The sequence below is a fragment of the Polypterus senegalus genome, chromosome 16 (assembly GCF_016835505.1).
Source record: "Polypterus senegalus isolate Bchr_013 chromosome 16, ASM1683550v1, whole genome shotgun sequence".
NCBI classification, from domain to species: domain Eukaryota; kingdom Metazoa; phylum Chordata; class Cladistia; order Polypteriformes; family Polypteridae; genus Polypterus; species Polypterus senegalus.
The window spans coordinates 8,169,853-8,192,109 of NC_053169.1; the positions used below are offsets into that span (position 1 = coordinate 8,169,853).

At 41.8% G+C, this 22,257-nt stretch overlaps 1 protein-coding gene across 1 annotated transcript in view; it reads right to left on the bottom strand.

Annotated features, from left to right (window-relative positions):
- bmp5 (bone morphogenetic protein 5) overlaps positions 1-22,257 on the bottom strand; it is a 114,742-nt gene that overhangs the window by 20,333 nt on the left and 72,152 nt on the right. The window contains exon 4 of the mRNA XM_039737900.1: positions 13,372-13,569. Coding sequence (XP_039593834.1) covers positions 13,372-13,569 — 198 coding nt within the window. The remainder of the gene's footprint in view (positions 1-13,371; positions 13,570-22,257) is intronic.

A 22,257-nucleotide genomic window follows, 5' to 3' on the forward strand; every position in this document is an offset into this window, starting at 1 on the left:
GAGGACTCCCCTTGGACTGTTAGGTAGCAACAAGAGTGCAAGGGATGGAAACTCGACCAGTAGGAGGCACCAGTCCATATTCAAACCAGGCCTGTATAGAGTTTCCAATTAACAAGGCATGCATGTGTAAAAACTGAAAAGGAATGGCGTTTAGTGACCCCAAATCAGATCAAGCATTTTTAAGAATAATCTATAAGGGGCAATTTTGCAGAAATGTAAGACAAACTGTCCTGGCCAGTGTTTAATGGGGTAGCCATTGACAGAGAAGGGGAGGGGGGCCTGTTGGTGCTACAACACCCCTTTTGGATTGGGGACAATAGGTGAGTATTTACATGGCGGGACTTCTGTACGAGCTCACCTTGTGCTGCCACCTAGGGGTACGTGAAGTGTATTAACTTGAAAAAAAATGTTTCTTCTTTTTTAAAGAAATATTTCTGCCTCTGGACTGGCTGATGATGTCCCCTTAACTCCATGACTGTTATCCCTCTAGTCCAGGGGTCTCCAATACGTCGCTCACAAGTTACCGGTAACTCGCAAACCCCTTTCCAAGTAGCTCACCAAAAGGTTAATGAATCCTACATAAATTAGTCAAATTAGGGGTGGGCTATCTTTCCAAAAAATCATATCACAATCCCTTTAACACAAAATAAGGATCCACAATCTGAATTGCAATCCGTCTTGTCAATGTGGGATACACTTAAGAGAATATCCGGACTCAAACTTATCAAGATCTTTATCTATATACAGTCATATGAAAAAGTTTGGGATCCCCTCTTAATTCTTTGGATTTTTGTTTCTCATTGGCTGAGCTTTCAAAGTATCAACTTCCTGTTAATATCTGACATGCCTTATGGGCACAGTAGGATTTCAGCAGTGACATTAAATTTATTGGATTAACAGAAAATATGCAATATGCATCATAACAAAATTAGACAGGTGATAAATGTGGGCACCCAACAGAGATACGACATCAATACTTAGCTGAGCCTCCTTTTGCTCCTTTGAGCCTCTGATGTTGTCCTCCTGTAGCCTGTGACGAGTGTCTGGAGTCTGGATGGAGGTATTTCTGACCATTCTTCATACAAAATCTCTCCAGTTCAGTTCAATTTGATGGACAGCCTGCTTTAAATCATCACATAGGCTTTCGATGATATTCAAGTCAGGGAACTGTGATGGCCATTCCTGAACATTGTACTTCTCCCTCTGCATGAATGTCTTTGTAGATTTTGAACTGTGTTTTGGGTCATCGTCTTGTTGGAATATCCAAACCCTGCTTAAGTAACTTCAACTTTGTGACTGATGCTTGAACATTATCTTGAAGAATTGGTTGATATCGGGTTGAATTAATCTGACCCTCGACTTTAACAAGGGCCCCAGTCCCTGAACTGGCCACACAGTCCCACAGCATGAGGGGACCTCCACCACATTTGACAGGATGTAGCAGGTGACTTTCTGAGAATGCGGTGTTCTTCCTCCACCATGCAAATCACTTTTTGTGATGACCAAATAACTCCATTTCTGTCTCATCAGTCCAACGCACTTTGTTCCAAAATGAATCTGGCTCATCTAAATGAGCATTTGATACAACAAGCGACTCTGTTTGTGGTGTGAGTGCAGAAAGGGCTTCTTTCTCATCACCCTGCCTGCCATACTGATGTTCTTTGTGCAAATTGCGCTGAATTGTAGAACGATGTCCAGATACATCATCTGCAGCGAGATGTTCTTGCAGGTCTTTGGAGGTGATCTGTGGGTTGTCTGTATCCATTCTCACAATCCTGCTCATATGCCACTCCTGTATTTTTCTTGGCCTGTCAGACCTGCTGGGTTGGTTTAACAGCAACTGTGCCTGTGGCCTTCCATTTCCTGATCCCATTCCTTACAGTTGAACCTGACAGTTTAAACCTCTCAGATGGGGTGTCGAACTCCGGGCCTGGAGGGTCGCAGTGGCTGCAGGTTTTCATTCTAACCCCTTTTCCTAATCAGTGACCACTTTTCGCTGCTAATTAACTCCTGTTCCCCTCATTTTAATAGCCCTGTTTTTAAGGATTCATCCCTCTGAATTGATTCCTTTCTTCATTAAATGGCAGCAAAACAGAAATGAGACGTGAAACGAGCCAACAGATGACCAGCTAAATCGGGGCTTCAGACTCCAACCAGTTTCACAATGAGCTGCTGCTAATTAAACTCATGTTTTAATTCCATGGCTTGCTGGTGCTCTCATTCTCCCACAGCAGACATTTCCAGAACTAGTGTTGAATTTTCTGTTTTTTTCTAAGACCACCCTCAACAATGTTTTGGTGAGCTGAGAGATCAGCCTCACTGAGACCACCACCTTTCTATATTTTCACATATTTTGTGATGGGCACAGGTGAGCTGGTCATATGGATTCTTGTTTTGTGTCTCGTTATTATTTGGCTGCTAATTAAGAAAAAGGGAACAACTAAAGGGGCCTGAGTCAAGGTAATTAAAATGAAGGCAAAAGAAGATAATTAGCAACGAAAACTGGTCACAAATTAAGAAGATGGTTAGCATGAAAACCTGCAGCCACTGTGGCCCTCCAGGGCCGGAGTTTGACACCCATGCCCTAAACCAGGAGACTCAACAATCTTTGTTTTCAGATCTTTGGAGAGTTGCTTTGAGGATCCCATGCTGTCTGTCACTCTTCAGAGGAGAGTCAAAGGGAAGGAAGCACAACTTGTGATTGACCACCTTAAATACCTTTGACCACTCATGATTGGACACTCCTGTCTGTGAAGTTCAAGGCTTGACGAGCTCATCCAACAAGTAATCAGCATTGAGCAGTGACAGGCATTCAAATCAGCACAATGACAAGGGGACCCACATTTGTGCACAGCCAGTTTTGCACATTTGATTTCATTTCATACAACTAAATACGGCGCCACTAAAAATCTTTGTTCGGAAAACACCGCAGTGCTCAGATGTTCCTAGAAAATGAAAGACATACCACTGACATCTTTATTGTTGAAAGGAGAGTCAATTATTATGCAGGCTGAGAGGGGGTCCCAAACTTTTTCATATGACCGTATGTACAGTAAAAGTCAATGTGTGTACGTATGTATGTTCCAGCATCACATCCGAACGGCTGGATCGATTTTCATGAAACTTGGCACACATGTTCCTCATTGGTCCATTAAAAATACTGTAGGGTGCAATCAGCCCTAACCCACCCCCTTCTGGATAGGGCGGCGGGGTGGTATTTCATCGTGCGGTCTTGTATGCATGTTATCATCCAGTTACACTCGGAACGACCACCAGAGGGCGAACTGGAGGTGATTCTTTATGTTTGGGCGCCACCACTGCGTCCACCTGCTGCTTTTGAAATTAAAGAGAGTTGGCCAGTTCCGAACGTCAACTGGATGATAACGTGCATAAAAGACTGTAAGACAAGCACATTAGTGAGTCTTCATTGTTTGTTAATTTATTTTTATTTTTAAATGTATGGGGTTTTTTTTTAATAATATTGTTCTCAAACAATTAAACAAAAAAACACTTTACTTTCCTCCCGTGCAACACTGGTTATTTCATCCATCCATCCATTTTCTAACCCGCTGAATCCGAACACAGGGTCACGGGGGCTGCTGGAGCCAATCCCAGCCAACACAGGGCACAAGGCAGGAACCAATCCTGGGCAGGGTGCCAACCCACTGCAGGACACACACAAACACACCAAGCACACACTAGGGCCAATTTAGAATCGCCAATCCACCTAACCTGCATGTCTTTGGATTGTGGGAGGAAACCGGAGTACCCGGAGGAAACCCACGCAGACACGGGGAGAACATGCAAACTCCACGCAGGGAGGACCCGGGAAGCGAACCCGGGACTCCTAACTGCGAGGCAGCAGCGCTACCACTGCGCCACCGTGCCACCCGCTGGTTATTTCAGCTAGTTTTAAATATCAGACAAAGTTGAATTCAATTGTTCTCTCATTTGCTAGCTAAGCGGACTTAATGGAACACGACCCGAAGCTGGTAAGTGAGTGAGGAGACCAAGCGCTTCCCGGGTCCTCCCTGCGTGGAGTTTGCATGTTCTCCCCGTGTCTGCGTGGGTTTCCTCCGGGTACTCCGGTTTCCTCCCACAATCCAAAGACATGCAGGTTAGGTGGATTGGCGATTCTAAATTGGCCCTAGTGTGTGCTTGGTGTGTGGGTGTGTTTGTGTGTGTCCTGCGGTGGGTTGGCACCCTGCCTTGTGCCCTGTGTTGGCTGGGATTGGCTCCAGCAGACCCCCGTGACCCTGTATTCGGATTCAGCGGGTTAGAGAATGGATGGATAGATTATTGTAATATTACATAAAAACAAAAAACACACAGAAAAATAACAATAAAATCGAAAATAAACATAAGCCGGGGGACAAAGCCAGTGCCGTAACATAATGTGTCCCACCCACACTACCTATAGTTACACCACTGGGGTCCATCACGACATGATTGACAATCCCAAAGGTGCATCAGAACAGGAGGGATTCTTAAAGGGACTCTCCATGAAGCCACTGTGACCACCGGGGGAGCCGTTGCCGCACCCCAAACACCCAACACAGCGGCTCGGACCCAAGTTCTAGTGAGGACAAAGGGTTTTTATTGTGTGAAACACACGTTTCCACAACTCACAGAATGTAAATCAGACTCGCAGCAAACCTTCCATCTCTCCTCCACTCCTCCACGTCAGCTTTGTCTTCTTTTCTCGGGCTCCCCATATGGAAGCAGGCTGCTCCTTTCATACAAAACCCTGAAGCACTTTGAGTGTCCCCAAATCTGTGGCTTTGAAGCATGTTTGAAGCCCCACAAAGTAGGACTTAAAGTCCCTTCAGCTCTATCCGGCGGCACCCACAGTAACCCAACAGGGCTGGCCCAAAGAACCACAATTCCCATGATGCCCCTGTGGGTATTTGCAGAGGTGTTGTCGCCCAGGATGGATGCCACCTAGCGTGTTGGGGGAGATAATGACCAGCATGCGTTGCCTTCCCCTGTCCTACTGTGATACTGGCGTCTCAGCCGGGTTATGATCCCAGATCAAGTCCGGTCAGGATGCCAGTCCCAGTGTGCTGATCCTCACAACACGAATGAAAAAGCAGTGCCCGCCTCAGGACCCAAGAGCTGTACTGCCAGGTGTCTACTGTGGACATCTTTGGTCGGGTCAAGTCACTGGGATGTCGCTGTCAGGATCGGGCTTCTGCAAGAAGCCACAACGCCGTTCACAGACTCAAACAAAGGCAATGACTCAAACGAGGCGTGCAAATTACATGAAATATGAGGGGGAACACAATCAGAAACAGGCAAGTGTTGGCAGCAGCTTCAGAGACATGCCTCAGCGGCCACAAAAGCAAAACAATTTCCTCAAGACAATGGTTGTCTGGCATAAGGAGCCGCTCTGTGCAATGCTGGTCTCCCACCCACAGTGTGCACTGGTAAGCAATTTCCACATGACAATCTCTTTGCCTAATTTAGACGTTTGCTGCAAATATCTTTTTTTTTATGTGCAACTCAAAAATAAGAAAACACCAACGACGATGGATCATCAAGCCCTAACATTACACTTCTTGGGGGTTACTGCTGAATATTTGTTACTTTCAGATAAATGCTTCCCATTTGCAGTGTTCCAAAGCACAAAATGTCCTGAACAATTTCAAAAAGACCCACTAGAGGGGGAAGTCCTGTTAAAAACCCTGGCTAGTATCACACAGGGTAATGTATTATAGCTATAAATAAAAGATTTTTTTTTTAAAGGGCTCTGCTGCACAAAAACGTTCCATGGAGCACAAAAGGCAAAGAAGCACAAAATCCAAGAGGAAACATCAAAAACAGCCCTAGGTTCAAAAATCAAAAAAAAAAAAATCACAACAGCATAAGAATAAACACAGAATAACACCACGAGTGCAATCAGATGAACCGCAAAGGACTGTGGGTTATCCCCGCCTTTATAGGGCTGAGGGCAGTCCTTAGTGATGATGGACAGGTGACCCCGCCTCTCAAGGAACCACCCACAAAACACAAGGAAACACAGCACAGACATCGAGAGCACGGAGAGTAACAAACAAAAAGTAACAGTAACATAAATCAAAGACTGAAAATGAACAAAAAAAAGACACGAAACAAGAGGTTGAACACCAAACTGGTGAGGAAATCCTGGATGAGATATAACGACAGAGGAGAACATGCAGCTGAAGTCTTTAGGGGATCATCAGCAAATAATACTAAGTGGTGGGTCTGTCCTCTAGGGGCAATAGTGAGTGATAAGGGTCTGACATTCATAACCTGCCAGCAGTGGCAGCATGGCAGGTGAGAACAGGCAGGCCAGCGTCTTATGTCTGCAGCCTTCTTATGTAACACATAGCTCCTGATTTTATTTACTGTGCTCAGCCTCTGGGGGGCACTAGTGAGTAAACTGCTGTGCGGAATGGGGATGTTCAGACCAACCTCACACACACACACACACACACACACACTGTCATTTTTAAAGCTTTTTGATAGATAGATAGATAGATAGATAGATAGATAGATAGATATTATTTTTTATTTTTAAAAGCAAACTTTATTAAATAAACACAGGAATAAATACAAAAAAAAAAAACACAGTAAAAACTCAAAATCTTAAGTCTTACAAAAAAACACGTACACACTTTCCTAATGATGAATATTCATTTTTAAACCATTACATATTCATATTGTTCTTGGAGTATATATTTATCTAATCCCCCCCATTGTTTCCACCCTCCAATCCCACTTATTCTCAATTTATCCACCCAATTTATAAAGGAATGAAACACCAAAGTCAAAGCACAAATTGCAAATTATCTTCATCACATACACAAAGCACATTATTCACGCACCACATTTCCTTAAACTTTGCTAAATTATTTGTGGACTTATAAAAATTAAAATCCACTAATATCCTACTTTCACATACTTTTCTAAAAATACAACAACATTTTCATTTCCACTCCCAGTAATCTTGTTTTACGGGTCTTCCATATTGACAGTTTTGCTTGCCCGATAATAAAATTAATTAAGTTCATATTTTCTCTGGTGTGTTTTGTAATTCTAACCCCAAACACAAACACCGTGCCATTATACGGGACCCCCAGCCCTTCTACTATTCTTTCAATTTCACTAAAAAAGGTCTGGAGCCTCTCACAATACATAAATGCATGAAAGACACTTTCCCTCAGACCACAAAAAGGGCAGCAATCTGAGACCCCCGGACATATAATCGATAAGAAGGAGTTCACCGCTAGTATCCCATGTACCAACCTCCACTGCAGGTCTCCCACCCTACTGGCCAATGGCGGCTTGTACAACGACCTCCATGCGGGGTTCAGTCCTTGAGGGGCTCCAAGCTTGTCTCTCCATGGTGTGTCGTGTCTTCGTGTCCTCAGCTGCTCCAGGTTGTTCACCTTCACACAAATCCTGTACAGCTGTTTCCCCGGCACTGTAGGTAGAGATAACGCCTCTAGAGAACTTAAGGCTAAAACATTAGTCTCACCATCCCTCAGTTCAACAGCCGGAGACACAGTAAGCGTTGGAAAAGGTGTTTCGTCAGTTGGCTTCAATTGTGATGAGAAAATTCCGTGCAGGAGTGTCATGGATTCCCTGTCCATTGATGATTGTACCTGCCACAGAAACTTCTCCATTAGGCGGACTGAGTGTACCCTGTCTCCACTGCTACCACTTGTGCACTTTTCCAAGTGTAATTTTCCCAGTCAATTATGTCCTTTATTGTGGTTATTCCATGTATTATGAAATGATTAATACAATTTTCAGAAAGTCCTGTAGCAGTGCCAACAGCAGGATTGTAGAACAGTGGTTCATGAAGGACCCAAAATGTGGAGAGGTCATCACAGTCCTTTTTTATCAACAGCAGTTGCCACGCTGCTAGAAGGCTTTTATAAAACCTGGCACCTGTAAAGTCTTGATCTTATCTAAGTGGCACAGCAGTAAACTTTTCCCAAGTCCCATATGCCTGGCTTGTTTAAAGAAGAGTACGGCTAAGTTCATCCACTGGCTCTGCTCGACAGGATACAGCAGTTTTGAATGGTCTGAAGGCGGAAAGCAGCAATCCTGCTGGTAATGTCAATAAGTCCTTGTCCGCCTTCATCCAATGGTAAAAATAGAACGCCCTTCTGTATCCAATGGGTACCAGTCCAAAAAAAATCCATGATCGCCTTCTGTATCTGCTGAACAAGCAAAGGTGGAGGTTGTAGACAAATACACTTATGCCACAGGCTGGAGGTCACCAGGTTATTAATGACCAGCATCCGTCCTCTATAGGATAACTGAGGGAGTATCCACTTCCACTTGGCAAGCCGAGCTGTAACCTTGTCCAACAGACCCTCCCAGTTCTTTTGGATGTAGTGGTCATCTCCGAGATGGACTCCCAGGTACAGGAAGCCTCCAGTTGTCCACTGCAGACCCCTTCAGTCGAGGAGGACTACATCCTTTCCAGTTCCCAACCAACACTGCACTACTTTTGTTCCAATTCACTTTAGCGAAGATGCTTTGCTGTAATTCCTCAGACAATCAGTTAATTTGTCCAAATCCTTCTGGCTTGTGATGACCACAGCAAGATCATCTGCATAAGCAGTGACTTTCACAGGGTCCATGTTGCAGTTGGGGATGGAGAGACCAGTCAGCACCTTCCTCAGGTGCACCAGGAAAGGCTCCAGCGCCAGAGCATATAACATGCCGGACAAAGAACATCCCTGTCTGACTCCTCTTCTGACACTGAAAGGTGCACACAAGCCACCATTGACCTTTATGATACCAGAAATGTCACTATAAAGTAAACGAATATGTTTAATAAAAGACCCCCCAAACCCAAACGCCTTCATGGCATTCCATAAAATGAGTGACTGACCCTGTCAAAAGCTTTTTCCTGGTCAAGAAAAATAAGACCAGTCTGAAAACCAAACAGTTCTGCAGCAGCCAAAATGTCCCGAATTAAAAAAATGTTATTAAAGATGGACCTGCCAGCCACGCAGTAATTCTGATCAGGATGCACCACTCTCCCTAAAACTTGGACCATCCTGTTGGCTAAGGCTTTAGAGAGAACTTTATAATCAGCGCATAAGAGAGACACAGGCCGCCAGTTCTTAATGAGACACAAGTCTCCCTTCTTCGGCAGCAGCGTGATCACGGCTCTACGGCAGCTCTGCGGTAACAAGCCAGTTTTAAAACTCCATTGGAACACTTCCAATAAGTCCAGGCCGATGACATCCCAGAACTCTTTATAAAACTCCACTGGTATTCCATCGATTCCGGGACCTTCCCTGTTTTCAGCTGTCCCAGGGCTGTGGTGAGTTCTGCAAAGGTCACCTCTCTATTTAGCTGTGCCACATCTGCATTGGGCAGCTGCGGTAAGTCCTGCAAAAAGGCCTGTTGGTCTTCACTGCCACCATCTCCATCTGCAGCAAACAGAAGTTCATAAAATTCGGACCACCTGCCTTATTTCACTGGGCTCTTGTGTCTCACTGCCATCGGGTGTTCTTATGCAATGTAAGATTTTACTCTGCGAGTTTTTTTTCTCTAAACCAAAAATATTGAGTTGGTGCATCCATCTCAGTCAGTCGTTGAAACCGGGCCCTCACTAAAGCCCCCTGAGCTCTGGTCTCAAGCAGGTGAGCCAACCCCAGTTTAGCAGAAGTCAGGCTCGCCTGAAGCTGCTCATTTGGACCCTTCTCTAGAAGCTGTTGAAATTCAGCTATTTTAATTTCTAAAGCTGCCATTTCTGACCGCAATACTTGGGTGACATTTCTGGTATACTCCTGACACAAGGCCCGGATGTGACTCTTCCCAACCTCCCACCACTGTTGTAAGCTGGTGAACTCCTTCTTCATAGCCTTCCAGCCTCCCCAGAAATGAACAAATAACTCTTTAAAGTTCTGATCTTTAAGGAGGAGTGTGTTAAAATGCCAGTATGGACTACGGGGTCTGTAAGTGTTACAAATAAGTGTACAACACACCAAACTGTGATCAGAGAATCCAGTAGGCACAATAGAGCACACCTTAAATAAACCTAACAGGTGCTTAAAACTATAAAAATGATCGAGTCTCGCCATTGAGATCGTATTTCCACTCGTCCGCCCCAGGTGTATTGCCGACAGGCCCCATTTTAGCCCTCCATACATCTTCCAGCCCAATGTCCTTAATTATTTTACCTAAAGCTCGTGCTGAGCGAGGGTGCGTTCCAGCCCATTATTTCTGTCTATTCTGGTATCAAGTGTACAATTAAAATCCCCTCCTAACACCACCACTTCCTCAGGGTCACACTTGGATAAAAGATCTCCTAACTTGTTAAAGAAGTGGAGCCTCTCCTCACCCTCATTCGGCGTACACATTAATGAAAGTGACGACACTGCCTTGAAGTTTCACCGTCACTTTCAGGAGTCCCTTTCACCAGCTCATCAGTGCTGCAAACTTCTACTTGAAGTCCTCCAAGAAATAAAATGGCCACTCCAGCACTAACATTTGTCCCATTACTAAATAAAATGTCCCCCTTCCAATCTCTGCTCCACTCCCACTGATTTTGCTCATCAATGTGGGTTTCTTGTAGAAAGGTGACATTCAAGTCTTTTGTCTGATAAAATCAAACAATGCGACCCTCTTATCTGGACTTCTCCCACCGTTAATATTTAGGGTTCCTATGTGTACACTTGCCATGGTAACAGAATAGATAGATGAACACACAATGAAACACAGGGACCACCACAAAGACTGTGGAGTAGATTTAACAGGGGCTTAGCCATTAGGTGGTGTTTAGATTGGACTGTTTTCTCAGTTTACTTGTTAAATTCTTTAGCCTCACGAGCTCTTTAACATCAAACATTGCGGAGACTGCTTTGTCTCGTCGCAACCCGCGGACAGACGATAGAAAGAGGTCAATGTCAGGGAAAAATTCGGCCACATCCACCCCCTTTTTTCCGGCGGTATTCACCAAAAACTCTTTCACACTTTGAGCGCTGTAACCCCCCCTGGCTTTTAACTCTGGGGGCTCCGAGGCAGCAGACCCATCGGAGATATTACCGTCGTCGTTTTCTTCCCCGACACTCCCGCATTTGAGACGTTATCGGCCGTCTCCGCGAAGACGGAAAATCCTCCTGACAAGGACCATAGGCGGGATCCTCTCCAACGACCCCCGAGCCCTGACTTAAAACAATTTTCTTTCGTGCCCGATCTTCTCTTTCTCCTTGCCTTTTTGAGCAGGACGTTTAAATTCACTTTTTTCCTCTGTCTCGTTGCTGCCTCCCTCATCCATATCAATTTCTCCCCACACACTTTCTGCTGCAGTCGCTGTTTGATCTACCGTTTCACTACCGCCTTCATTCGGCTCATCTCTGGGCGGCACTTGATTCTCCTGCCCTTCAGCTCTAGTAGCATTTTATTCTTATCACCTTGCGCCTCTGCGCCATCAGCCACAATTTCGTGATCTTCCACTTTCTGCCCCTCTATTTCTGTATTTGTACGGCTAGTTTTCTTGTTCCCGTGGTGTTTCTCAGGACACTGTTTAATTAAATGTGCTTCACTCCCGCACCCAAAACATTTCATTTCGTTAGAAGTGACGAAAATCACATAATCGAAACCGTCCACTCTAAACTTCATTGCCACATTTAATTCGTCATCCATTCTATTTAAAACCATAAAAACTTGTCTCCTAAATGACAAGACATGTTTTAAATCAGGCGATTTACAACCTAAAGGAATGTGCCGAATTTTCGATACCAGACGCCCATGCCGCTCCAACTCTTTCGCTATAGTTTCATTTTTGAGAAAAGGCGGCGCATTTGAAATTGTTACTCTACGGGACGGACGGCTAAAGGGGAAACCTGTACAAAGGAGCCATTAATAACCACCCCCTTCTCAACCACTGTCGGAACTAAATCCACAGAGCTCAAAAAAACCACGATATTCCCGCTCATTCGTGAAGCTGACTTAATATTGTCACATCCGACCACTTCGCCTACCGCCAAAACCCCCGCCTCTAAAGGAACAAACTCCTCCGATATAAGTTTAATCCCATGGCGGCGGCTCAAACGCTCAAGATTAGCAGCCATTGCGGCTGCCGTGGCCTAAGCCACTCAGTACAAAAACAAGTGTAGCTGTTTTCACCAAAGAAAAGATAGAAATAAGAAACTAGAAAATTAGAAGAAAAAGAATCACCACACTCACCTCAGCGTCCACCACCAGTTCCACTCGCTCACACTCAAGACAACCACCCAGCATGCACAGCGACAGCAAGAACAGGAAGATAGATAGATAGATAGATAGATAGATAGATAGATAGATAGATATAAAGGCACTATATAATAGATAGATAGATAGATAGATAGATAGATAGATAGATAGATAGATAGATAGATAGACATAGAAAGATATAGATAGATAGATAGATAGATAGATAGATAGATAGATAGATAGATAGATAGATAGATAGATAGATAGACACTATATATAGATAGATAGATAGATAGATAGATAGATAGATAGATAGATAGATAGATAGACATTAAAGGATATAGATAGATAGATAGTTAGATAGATAGATAGATAGATAGATAGATAGATAGATAGATAGATAAAAGGCACTATATAATAGATAGATAGATAGATAGATAGATAGATAGATAGATAGATAGATAAATAAAGGCACTATATAATAGATAGATAGATAGATAGATAGATAGATAGATAGATAGATAGATAGATAGATAGATAGATAGATATAAAAGACACTATATAAGAGATAGATAGATAGATAGATAGATAGATAGATAGATAGATAGATAGATAGATAGATAGATAGATATGAAAGACACTATATAAGAGATAGAAAGATATATAGATAGATAGATAGATAGATAGATATGAAAGACACTATATAAGAGATAGATAGATAGATAGATAGATAGATAGATAGATAGATAGATAGATATGAAAGACACTATATAAGAGATAGATAGATAGATAGATAGATAGATAGATAGATAGATAGATAGATAGATAGATAGATAGATAGATATGAAAGACAATATATAAGAGATAGATAGATAGATAGATAGATAGATAGATAGATAGATAGATAGATAGATAGATAGATAGATATAAAAGACACTATATAAGAGATAGATAGATAGATAGATAGATAGATAGATAGATAGATAGATAGATAGATAGATAGATAGATAGATTTGTCATGCTGACCCTCAAGAGCTTTACAAATTCCCAGGTAGACAAGCTGATCCGAGTCCACCCTGTTTTTTATCGGAGTGATATGTTCAGTTTCTCCCTCATCGTTCCTAACCCTCGTTTCAATCCATAGCCTCTTTAAATTATTTTGGACGTTAAAAGCTCTCTTCATACCTCCTGCATTGGGCACTCGTGATGAGTCCTGATTCCCAGCAGATTTACTTCTGTTCTGATTCTTTCGTTTGTTATTTGCTGCCCTCACCGACCGAAGCAGAACTTCACTTGCTTTGAAGAAGGCCACCATGAAGGGTTGTTTCGACTGAGGCCCGTTTCTCCCAATGATGCCAGCTGATTTGATGTTGATGCTGCGACCTATTGAAGAAACAGAAATGAGGGGGAACAAAAGGGTCAGGATATTCGATCTTTAATGGACGGTCATTCTATACTTGACGTAGCACTTTTCAATGCATGGAAAATCTCTAATATAACATTACATTTTCAACCCCCTTAATCCAGTTCTGGCCCCTGGGGTGCTAATGACTACCCCTGTAGCACCAGTCACAGGGCAGAAAGCAGCCAAGGATGTGATGCCTGTCCAGTCCATCAGAGGGCGCAAACATGAGACCAATTTTGAATTGCAAATTAGCCTAATGGGCATGTCTATGTGGTGTGGCCTGCAGGGGGCACCTTGGAGCTCCAAACCCCAGACAGTCTACCGTTTTCTTTTGTACCACCAAACTGGAACAGTACAAATTTCAATAAAAATTGGAAAAATGGGGATTATAGAGCACATATCACCACAGTTTGTACAGTTTTCTGTGGGTGTCATCTCTTATTTTGCGTGTGTCATTTGTTTGATCGCATCACTTCTTTTAATCTTGCGAATGTGTCACCTTTTATTTTGTGAGTGCACCACTCACAAAATTTGTCTGTGGATGTCATTTCTTATTTTGTCCGCGTCACTTCTTTTCATTTTCTGCATGCGTCTCCTCTTATTTTGTGCATTTCACTTGTTTGATCACATCCCTTCTTTTAAGTTTGCCCCTGCGTCACCTCTTATTTTGTGTGTGCCGCTAGTTTGAATTGTCACCCCACTTGTTTCAACTTTCTGTTGCCTGCCCTTGGGGAATCCACCATAAAAACTCCCTACCAAGAGGCTGGCACATTATACCAGCAGACATACAAAATGGCTCCCTAAAAAATAAGAGTAAAAAGTCCTGAATTAAAACCAATGTGGAAAATAAAAGTGAAAGCAAATTTCTTACACCTCAAACCCATCAGCATAACAAAGAATATCTCAAGGCCAGGAAAATGTAAGAAACGCCATCATGTTCATCATCTCAAGCATACATTCAAGTAAACATGGAGCAAACACAAAGCAGCTCCACACCGATTCACATAAATGGATCTTCACGTCTCTTTATGTTATCAATGAGCTCCGGGCAGCTGACAACAAATGAGAGTAAAACAAAAACTGCAGAGAAGGGGAACCTCTGGGGGTCCACGGCCATTTAGAACAGACGGACGTCTGACGTGATCACAGTCCCGGAGACCCCCGGCCAGCTAAACCCTCTATTGAACATTCTATTGCCTGAGCTTATATGACAACGGGTTATGGTGACAGATAAAAAAATCGCTACAGCAAGGGTCCGGCTCCTGTGGCTTACAACGCTTGCTTGCTCGTTTGACTTTTAATTTTAGTTTCCGCTTCCAATAAGAATGACAACTTTTTCAGCCATCTAGTTTTTTAGGTGCGTTCACATGTAATAAATGAAGCACTTATTGTGAAAGCCCCCATCTGTCTGTTTGTCTGTCAGCATTAAACAACTCAATGGTGGGTCAATCTTGTGGCACACGTATTCGTCAAAGAAACTGTGTTGAGTCCATTCAATTTTCATTTAGATATCTCAGACCGATCGTGCTGTACGAAGGTTTAACATTTCGAAATCTCCCTTTGAAAAGCATCGCTGAATCAGCGAACTCGTCCATCTTAAAATGGGGATACGTTCGGTGCAACTTCAACTAGATAGATAGATAGATAGATAGATAGATAGATAGATAGATAGATAGATAGATAGATAGATAGATAGATAGATAGATAGATAGATGTAAAGGCACTATATAATAGATAGATAGATAGATAGATAGATAGATAGATAGATAGATAGATAGATAGATAGATAGATAGATGTAAAGGCACTATATAATAGATAGATAGATAGATAGATAGATAGATAGATAGATATAGATAGATGTAAAGGCACTATATAATATATAGATAGATAGATAGATAGATAGATAGATAGATAGATAGATAGATAGATAGATAGATAGATAGATAGATGTAAAGGCACTATATAATATATAGATAGATAGATAGATAGATAGATAGATAGATAGATAGATAGATAGATAGATAGATAGATAGATGTAAAGGCACTATATAATAGATAGATAGATAGATAGATAGATAGATAGATAGATAGATAGATAGATAGATGTAAAGGCACTATATAATATATATATATATAGATAGATAGATAGATAGATAGATAGATAGATAGATAGATAGATAGATAGATAGATAGATAGATAGATGTAAAGGTACTATATAATAGATAGATAGATAGATAGATAGATAGATACTTTATTAACTAGAAGCGAGTTTACTGTTTCAGTTTTAACCTTGAGAGCAGTTGCTTCAACTTGTACATTTTTGTAATTTTTACTCGTCTGAGGGCCCCTCGGATGCCCAATACAAGTTAGTCAGACGCCGGTTCAGTGCAAACAACTCACACAACAGCGCCCTCTCCTGGTGCTATAAGTAAGATAACTAATAGAGGACCAAAAATGTAACCGTGAGCATCGGTAGGCTTTGCACCCTCGGAACCAAGTTACCCAAACTATTCAATAAAATTTCCACCCTGACACGGATCTTTCTGATCATAAAATAGGTTGTTACGATTGCAATTGATAAGAAGAATTCATAATTAATTGCAGAATTACGGTACTTGAGGGCTTTATTTCCCTTGCATGATTTGCCTCCAAAACTAATTCGCACATCATTATCATCTCATAACAAGTTTAAGTTTGGTATTTTTTCCGTCTGACCATCTTAGCTTTAGGCCGTCCTCAAGAAACATACAGACAGACAGACACACACAGCCACTACCAATCTATCAGGGGACCATAAAACAGCGAGATCTGTCGAAAACTGGAGAACAAAAATTTTTCACAAATCTAAAGCTTTCTCTCCTCCCCCATAGACAATGGGTTATGGTTTGGGGGGTTTGCGCAAAGCAGAAAGTCACTTCTCTGGAAATAAACGGAAGGGAAAAGCAATCAAACATAAACAAGACACCATTATCTGCAAATTATTACTGCAAAGAACCAATGTTATCAACCTGCCACTAAATGACATTCTAACTCATTAATAAAACAGAAACGGACAAGTTTAAAATCAACTAGTGGTATCGGCAGGAGGAGGCGGGGCTTCAGCGGCTTAAGGGTGCAGCCCACCCCCCTGACTCTTCAGTCCCAGTTATGTGCCATTTCTATTACTGTTATAAAACAAATCATTTCCTTTTCAAACTCTTACTACTTTATATTATTTTAATGAATTTCAGTGTTTTAACAAATATTAATAGCTTGATGGGGAACGTATTTCAGTTCCTTTTCTCCTGTCGTAGGGTGATAGTGATGCCGATTTTATGCTAGTATCAGTCACTTGTATTAATAGATATTTTTCAATTGCTAATTATTGGATACTACCCTGTCGGGTATACTTCAATAATGTAACGTTTAAGAGAACTGAACAACAATCAGTTACAGACCCCCCGCACCACCACTAACACACATCAGTGGATGCCATTGTCTTATCGTCTGAATCGTAATCTTCTGTGTATGAAAGACATTGAGCCGCCACAAGCCTCTCTCCGCTCTGTTTTGAACGTGACTGTGAAAAAAGCGAGGATCTAATATCATCTGCTAACACGTTAGATTATTGCTATTACTGTTGAATACGATGACTCATTGCTGCAAAACTGTTTAATTAACAAAAATGTGATAAATCACCTTTGGATGAAGTAAATGAAAAATTGTGAACTTTGTGAACTTCCATATCTGCTACCTTAGTCGCCGAACATATGGTTTGAGTACATTGTCTGGCTTGTTCAAGTAAATTAAACTTGCGAAACTTTCAAGTTACATATCTGCTAAATTATTTGCCGATACGCACTTTGTGCACATTATCTAACTTTCTCAAGTAAATTAAAACTTGTGAAACGCTCCAACTTTCTTATCAGCTAAGTCGCTGATACGCACTTTACGTATATTGTCTAACTTTCTCAATTAAATTAAAAATTGTGAAACGCTCCAACTTCCAAATCTGCTATCTTAGTCACCGATATGCACTTTACGTTGTCACGCAAGCGCGAATAGGAGACCGCGGACGGACCTTAACACACATCGGAAGACGTTCACCGGCAGAGAGTGGCGGGGTACTAACCTTCCTCCTTTGCTTTCTTTCAGGACAAAAGACGCTCCGCCACCATAAGCCTCATTACCACAGCACGTTACTTTCGCCCTTCCTCCGCCATTTTTTCCTGACGTCATCAGTCCCATCCTCCTTCGCGGTTCCTTCCCAGCATTCCTCCGCTTCCGGCTCCTCCTTTATAAAATGGCCGCCGACGCCATGTTTGTGGTCGTGCATATGAACTATTTGACTTTATATATTTTGACCTGTTTTGAATTCTGATTGTGGATTTATCTGCAATATACGGGGCCGGAAACCCCAAACCATTATGTTGTTTTCTCTTGAGTCTTTTAAAATGTATATTGTCAAACTTGTTCAAGTAAATTAAAACTTGTGAAAAATTCCAACTTCCATATCTGCTAACTTGTTCGCCGAACACACACTTTGTGTACATTGTCTAACTTATTTCAGTAAATTAAAACTTGTGAAACGCTCCAACTTCTTATCTGCTAACTTAGTCACCGATACGCACTTTACGTATATTGTCAAACTTGTTCAAGTACGTGTAAATTAAAACTTGTGAAATACTCCAACTTCCATATCTTTTAACGTTTTCGCCAAACATGCGATTTGCATACCTTATCTCACTTGTTCAAGTAAATTAAAACTTGTGAAACGCTCCAACTCCTTATCTTCTAACTTAGTCACCGATACGCACTTTACGTACATTGTCTAGCTTGTTCACTTCTGCATTTCAGGCTCTGGTATCTTCATCTCCTCATATCGTTTTCCCTTACAATTATTTTTAGGTATCTTTCTCACTTTGCCTCTTACACAAAGCTACTCAGTGGTGCAAATTACTTTCCAGAAACACAATCCCGACATCCAAAAATCTGGTGAGGGGGTTTTTAATTTGAGACTTGAGCTATTTTTCCGTCCGCATTTTCATTGTAACAAATGCATTAATTCATTTCAGATTTTCTTTTCCTGGCTTGGATGTTTGCTGGATAACATTCAACCAAATCGCATACCTTGAACTGACCCGCTTTGGGATAAAAAACAGTTTAACAACATGTTTATTCAGGTGTTTTCCTTTAATAGGTTTAAGATGTAGTTGGTGACACTCAATACAACTCCCCACATTCTCCGGTATGTTAACATTTATACAGTAAAATCAGAGCCCATATTGAAATAATTGGGCAATTCACATTTATTGAATTATACGACAAAATGCATTAGGGTGTCTTTACCGACTCCAAAGAGCTTTTGCTAACGTATAGCACAAGTTGATTCGTATCGCACGGAACTCCATTTTGTCAAAATGTGATAAAAAACACAAAGCCTTTGTCTGTCTTTACTAAATCTGACAAGCCTGAGCTAACATTTAGCAAACAAACTGATTTATATCGCACAGAATTCAATTTTGTCACATGCTAATTTTTTTTTGTTTTGTTCCATTTTCCAAGACTAAATTCTAAAAATGAATACCACACAGCCTTATTTTTTTTTTTCCAGAGTACTTGGCAATTATTTGTTGAAGACCTTTGAAAGTTTACCGCTTCCCATTCACTAAACATGTCCATTTCTACTTCATGTTTGAATTCCTTTTTTGTGGAAACAAAACATTTTAACGGAACACAAGTCAATCATTCACATGCTTCGATGGAAATCCTTAAGGTCGACGTATTAATAGTTTATGTACGGTAACTGCTGGCCAGATTGTAAGAGGATCAGTGAGCAGGTCTCCTCAACCTCAGCCAAGAAAAACTGCCGTCTGCCACAGACAACCAGAGACAGACATCATCGATATTGTCATTGTCCCTAAATGTCTCTAAATATTGTCAAAAGTCTTTAAAGGTGCTCAATGATTTCAATAAGTGAACACCTCCATAGACAAAATGATCACACAAGTGTAAAAATATGTCAATATTATAGTGTGTTGTACACCAGTGTTGTCATTGGTGGGGTCTTCTGGAGCTTTAACCCCGATCTCAGCCATCCAGCCTACCTGTCCAGTGGCGTCAGGATTCTAGCCCCCCATGATGATGGAGAGCTGGTTGAACAGATGGTCACTCAGAAAGCTGCTTACTATTCTGGATGACCTTTGGAGTGAGGCTTGGCCTAAACAGAGGACCACCTTCATTAACAGACTGGGACAGCCGTGCTGCTCCAAGGGGCACCATGGGAGGTTACTTCTACCCCCAGACATCTCTCCCCTCCACGGCCGAGGTGATCTCGTGCCCTGTCTGCTGAATGGTACTGAGCTGGTCTAGCAGTCATCTTAACTGACAATGATGCCATCTGCGGTACATTGTGCCAATGCCTGGCATCCTGCACGGTGAAACTGTAACTTTTAAGTATAGGCAATTCTTATCACTTCACACTCAGTAGATACCCGTTCATTTGCAGTACTTATAGATAATTCATGTTGTATTTGTACCTTGCTGGCATATGTAAGATTATTATACCTCTTGTTTTATGTATACGAGGTGAGACACAAAAATAACCAGATTGGTAAAAAAAAAAAATATATTTCTTGATGAATTCCAGCATTCTAAACATTGTCACCTACTTCCTCTCCCGATCTCTACTCCGCTTCATACGTATCGTCCATTGATGGAAACAGTGCTGGAAGTCTTCTTGCTTGAGGCTCTTCAAACAGGCTTGCTGTTTCTGTCTTCACTTCATCCATTGAGGGAAAATGTGTCCCCTTCAGGTTACTTTGGATGTTTGCGAACAAGTAAAAAATCACAGGGAGCTAAATCTGGCGAACAGAGAGGGTGATGGAGGACAGGAATGTTTTTGTTCATCAAAAACTGCTTTACAGAAAAAGCGGTACGATAATTTCGAACAATCGGACTCACCGTTTGGCTGTTTTCATCCATCCCGAGACGAGCGTGGGTTACCTGGGCGTTGAACGTCTTCCACATTTTCATGTCCTTCCTTGAAACATTTGTGCCACTCAAAAACTTGTGTGTAAGACAAACTGTGATCACCATACACTGTTTTATCATTTCATAAGTTTCTGTGGCCGTTTTGTTCAGTTTCAAGAGAAATTTGATGTTGATTCGCTGTTCGATTTTTTTTCACCCGACATTATCTCACATTAACTCGTGTAGCCATTGTTGTGCAAATACTGACTGAGCTCTTCACAGGATATACTTGACCGGTCAGCGGTTTGAGAGGGCATGTAGAAGGAGATATAGTTCTATGATTCACGTTCGGCCAACCTCCAGACGGTTTTCCAGGAAAGCCCCAAGTCCAATCCGGTTATTTTTGTGTCTCACCTTGTATTTGAGCCTTTTTTGCTGATGTCACCCTGTAATTTTACTTTGCATTAATAACGTTAATCCAGTAACATTACTTCAAAAAGAGGCCCACAAAATTAAGAAGCTGATTAAGAAGGTAGGAGTTAGCTATGGGATGCTCTCTGGACTCGCTGGAGGTAGTAGTGAATTAAGACAAAACTAATTGATGTTATGAACAATGCTGGACATCTTCTGTCTGTGACGTGTTAGCATTGAGGGCATTTAGTCGATCTGTTAGACTATTGCATTAAATTTTATGAACTTTAAATCTAAATTTCTTAAAATTTAAAACTAAATTCCCCCTTGGGAAAATTAAAGTACTATCTATCTATCTATTATATAGTGTGTTTCATATTCTATCTATCTATTATATAGTGCCTTTCAATCTATCTATCTATCGATCGATCGATTGATCTGTCTGTCTATCTATTGTCACACACGTGCGCATGGGAGGCAGCTAAAGGGCTTGAAAGAAGGTGAACCAGGGGATGGCAGAGTGTGCTAATCCCCTCTCTTTTGTCCCTGCAGACCAAACACAGGAAATTCCTCCTGTGCCAAATGACATCACTTCCGGTTTCCGGGTCTGAGGACATCACTTCTTCGTCCGGTCTATCTATTATATAGTGCCTTTCACTCTATCTATCTATCGATCGATCTGTCTGTCTATCTATTGTCACACACGTGTGCATGGGAGGCAGCTAAAGGGCTTGAAAGAAGGTGAACCATGGGATGGCAGAGTGCGCTAATCCTTTCTCTTTTCATCCCTACAGACCAAACACAGGAAATTCCCCCTGAGTCCAATGACATCACTTCTGGTTTCCGGTTCTGAGGACGTCACTTCTGTTTCCTGTCCAGATGACATCCTTTCCCCTGCCTGACATTAAAAACTATCATATTCCTTCTGTCAAACAGTTCTGTTTTGGACTCTCATCTGTAAGAAGCTTGCACTTATGTTTTTTGTTCTGCCTATTTTTGCGGCCACACTCCAAGTATATGGGAGGCTGCCCCAAACCTTTTTTTGTGTCAAGGCGTATTCTGTTCTATCAATCTACCGTATATACTCACATTTAAGTTCTCCGCGGATAAGTCGGGGCTTAATTTTAACAGTATAATTTCTGGTATTTTATAATGTCGGTCGTATAGGTCGAATGTGGAAAACTTACATTATTGGTCCAAGAGATTATGATATGCTAACACCCACCTGAGAGGGTAACCACGGAGCACACGGCCATTTTTATTTTATGTATTGTGCCTGCGTGACCACACGGTAATACCCAA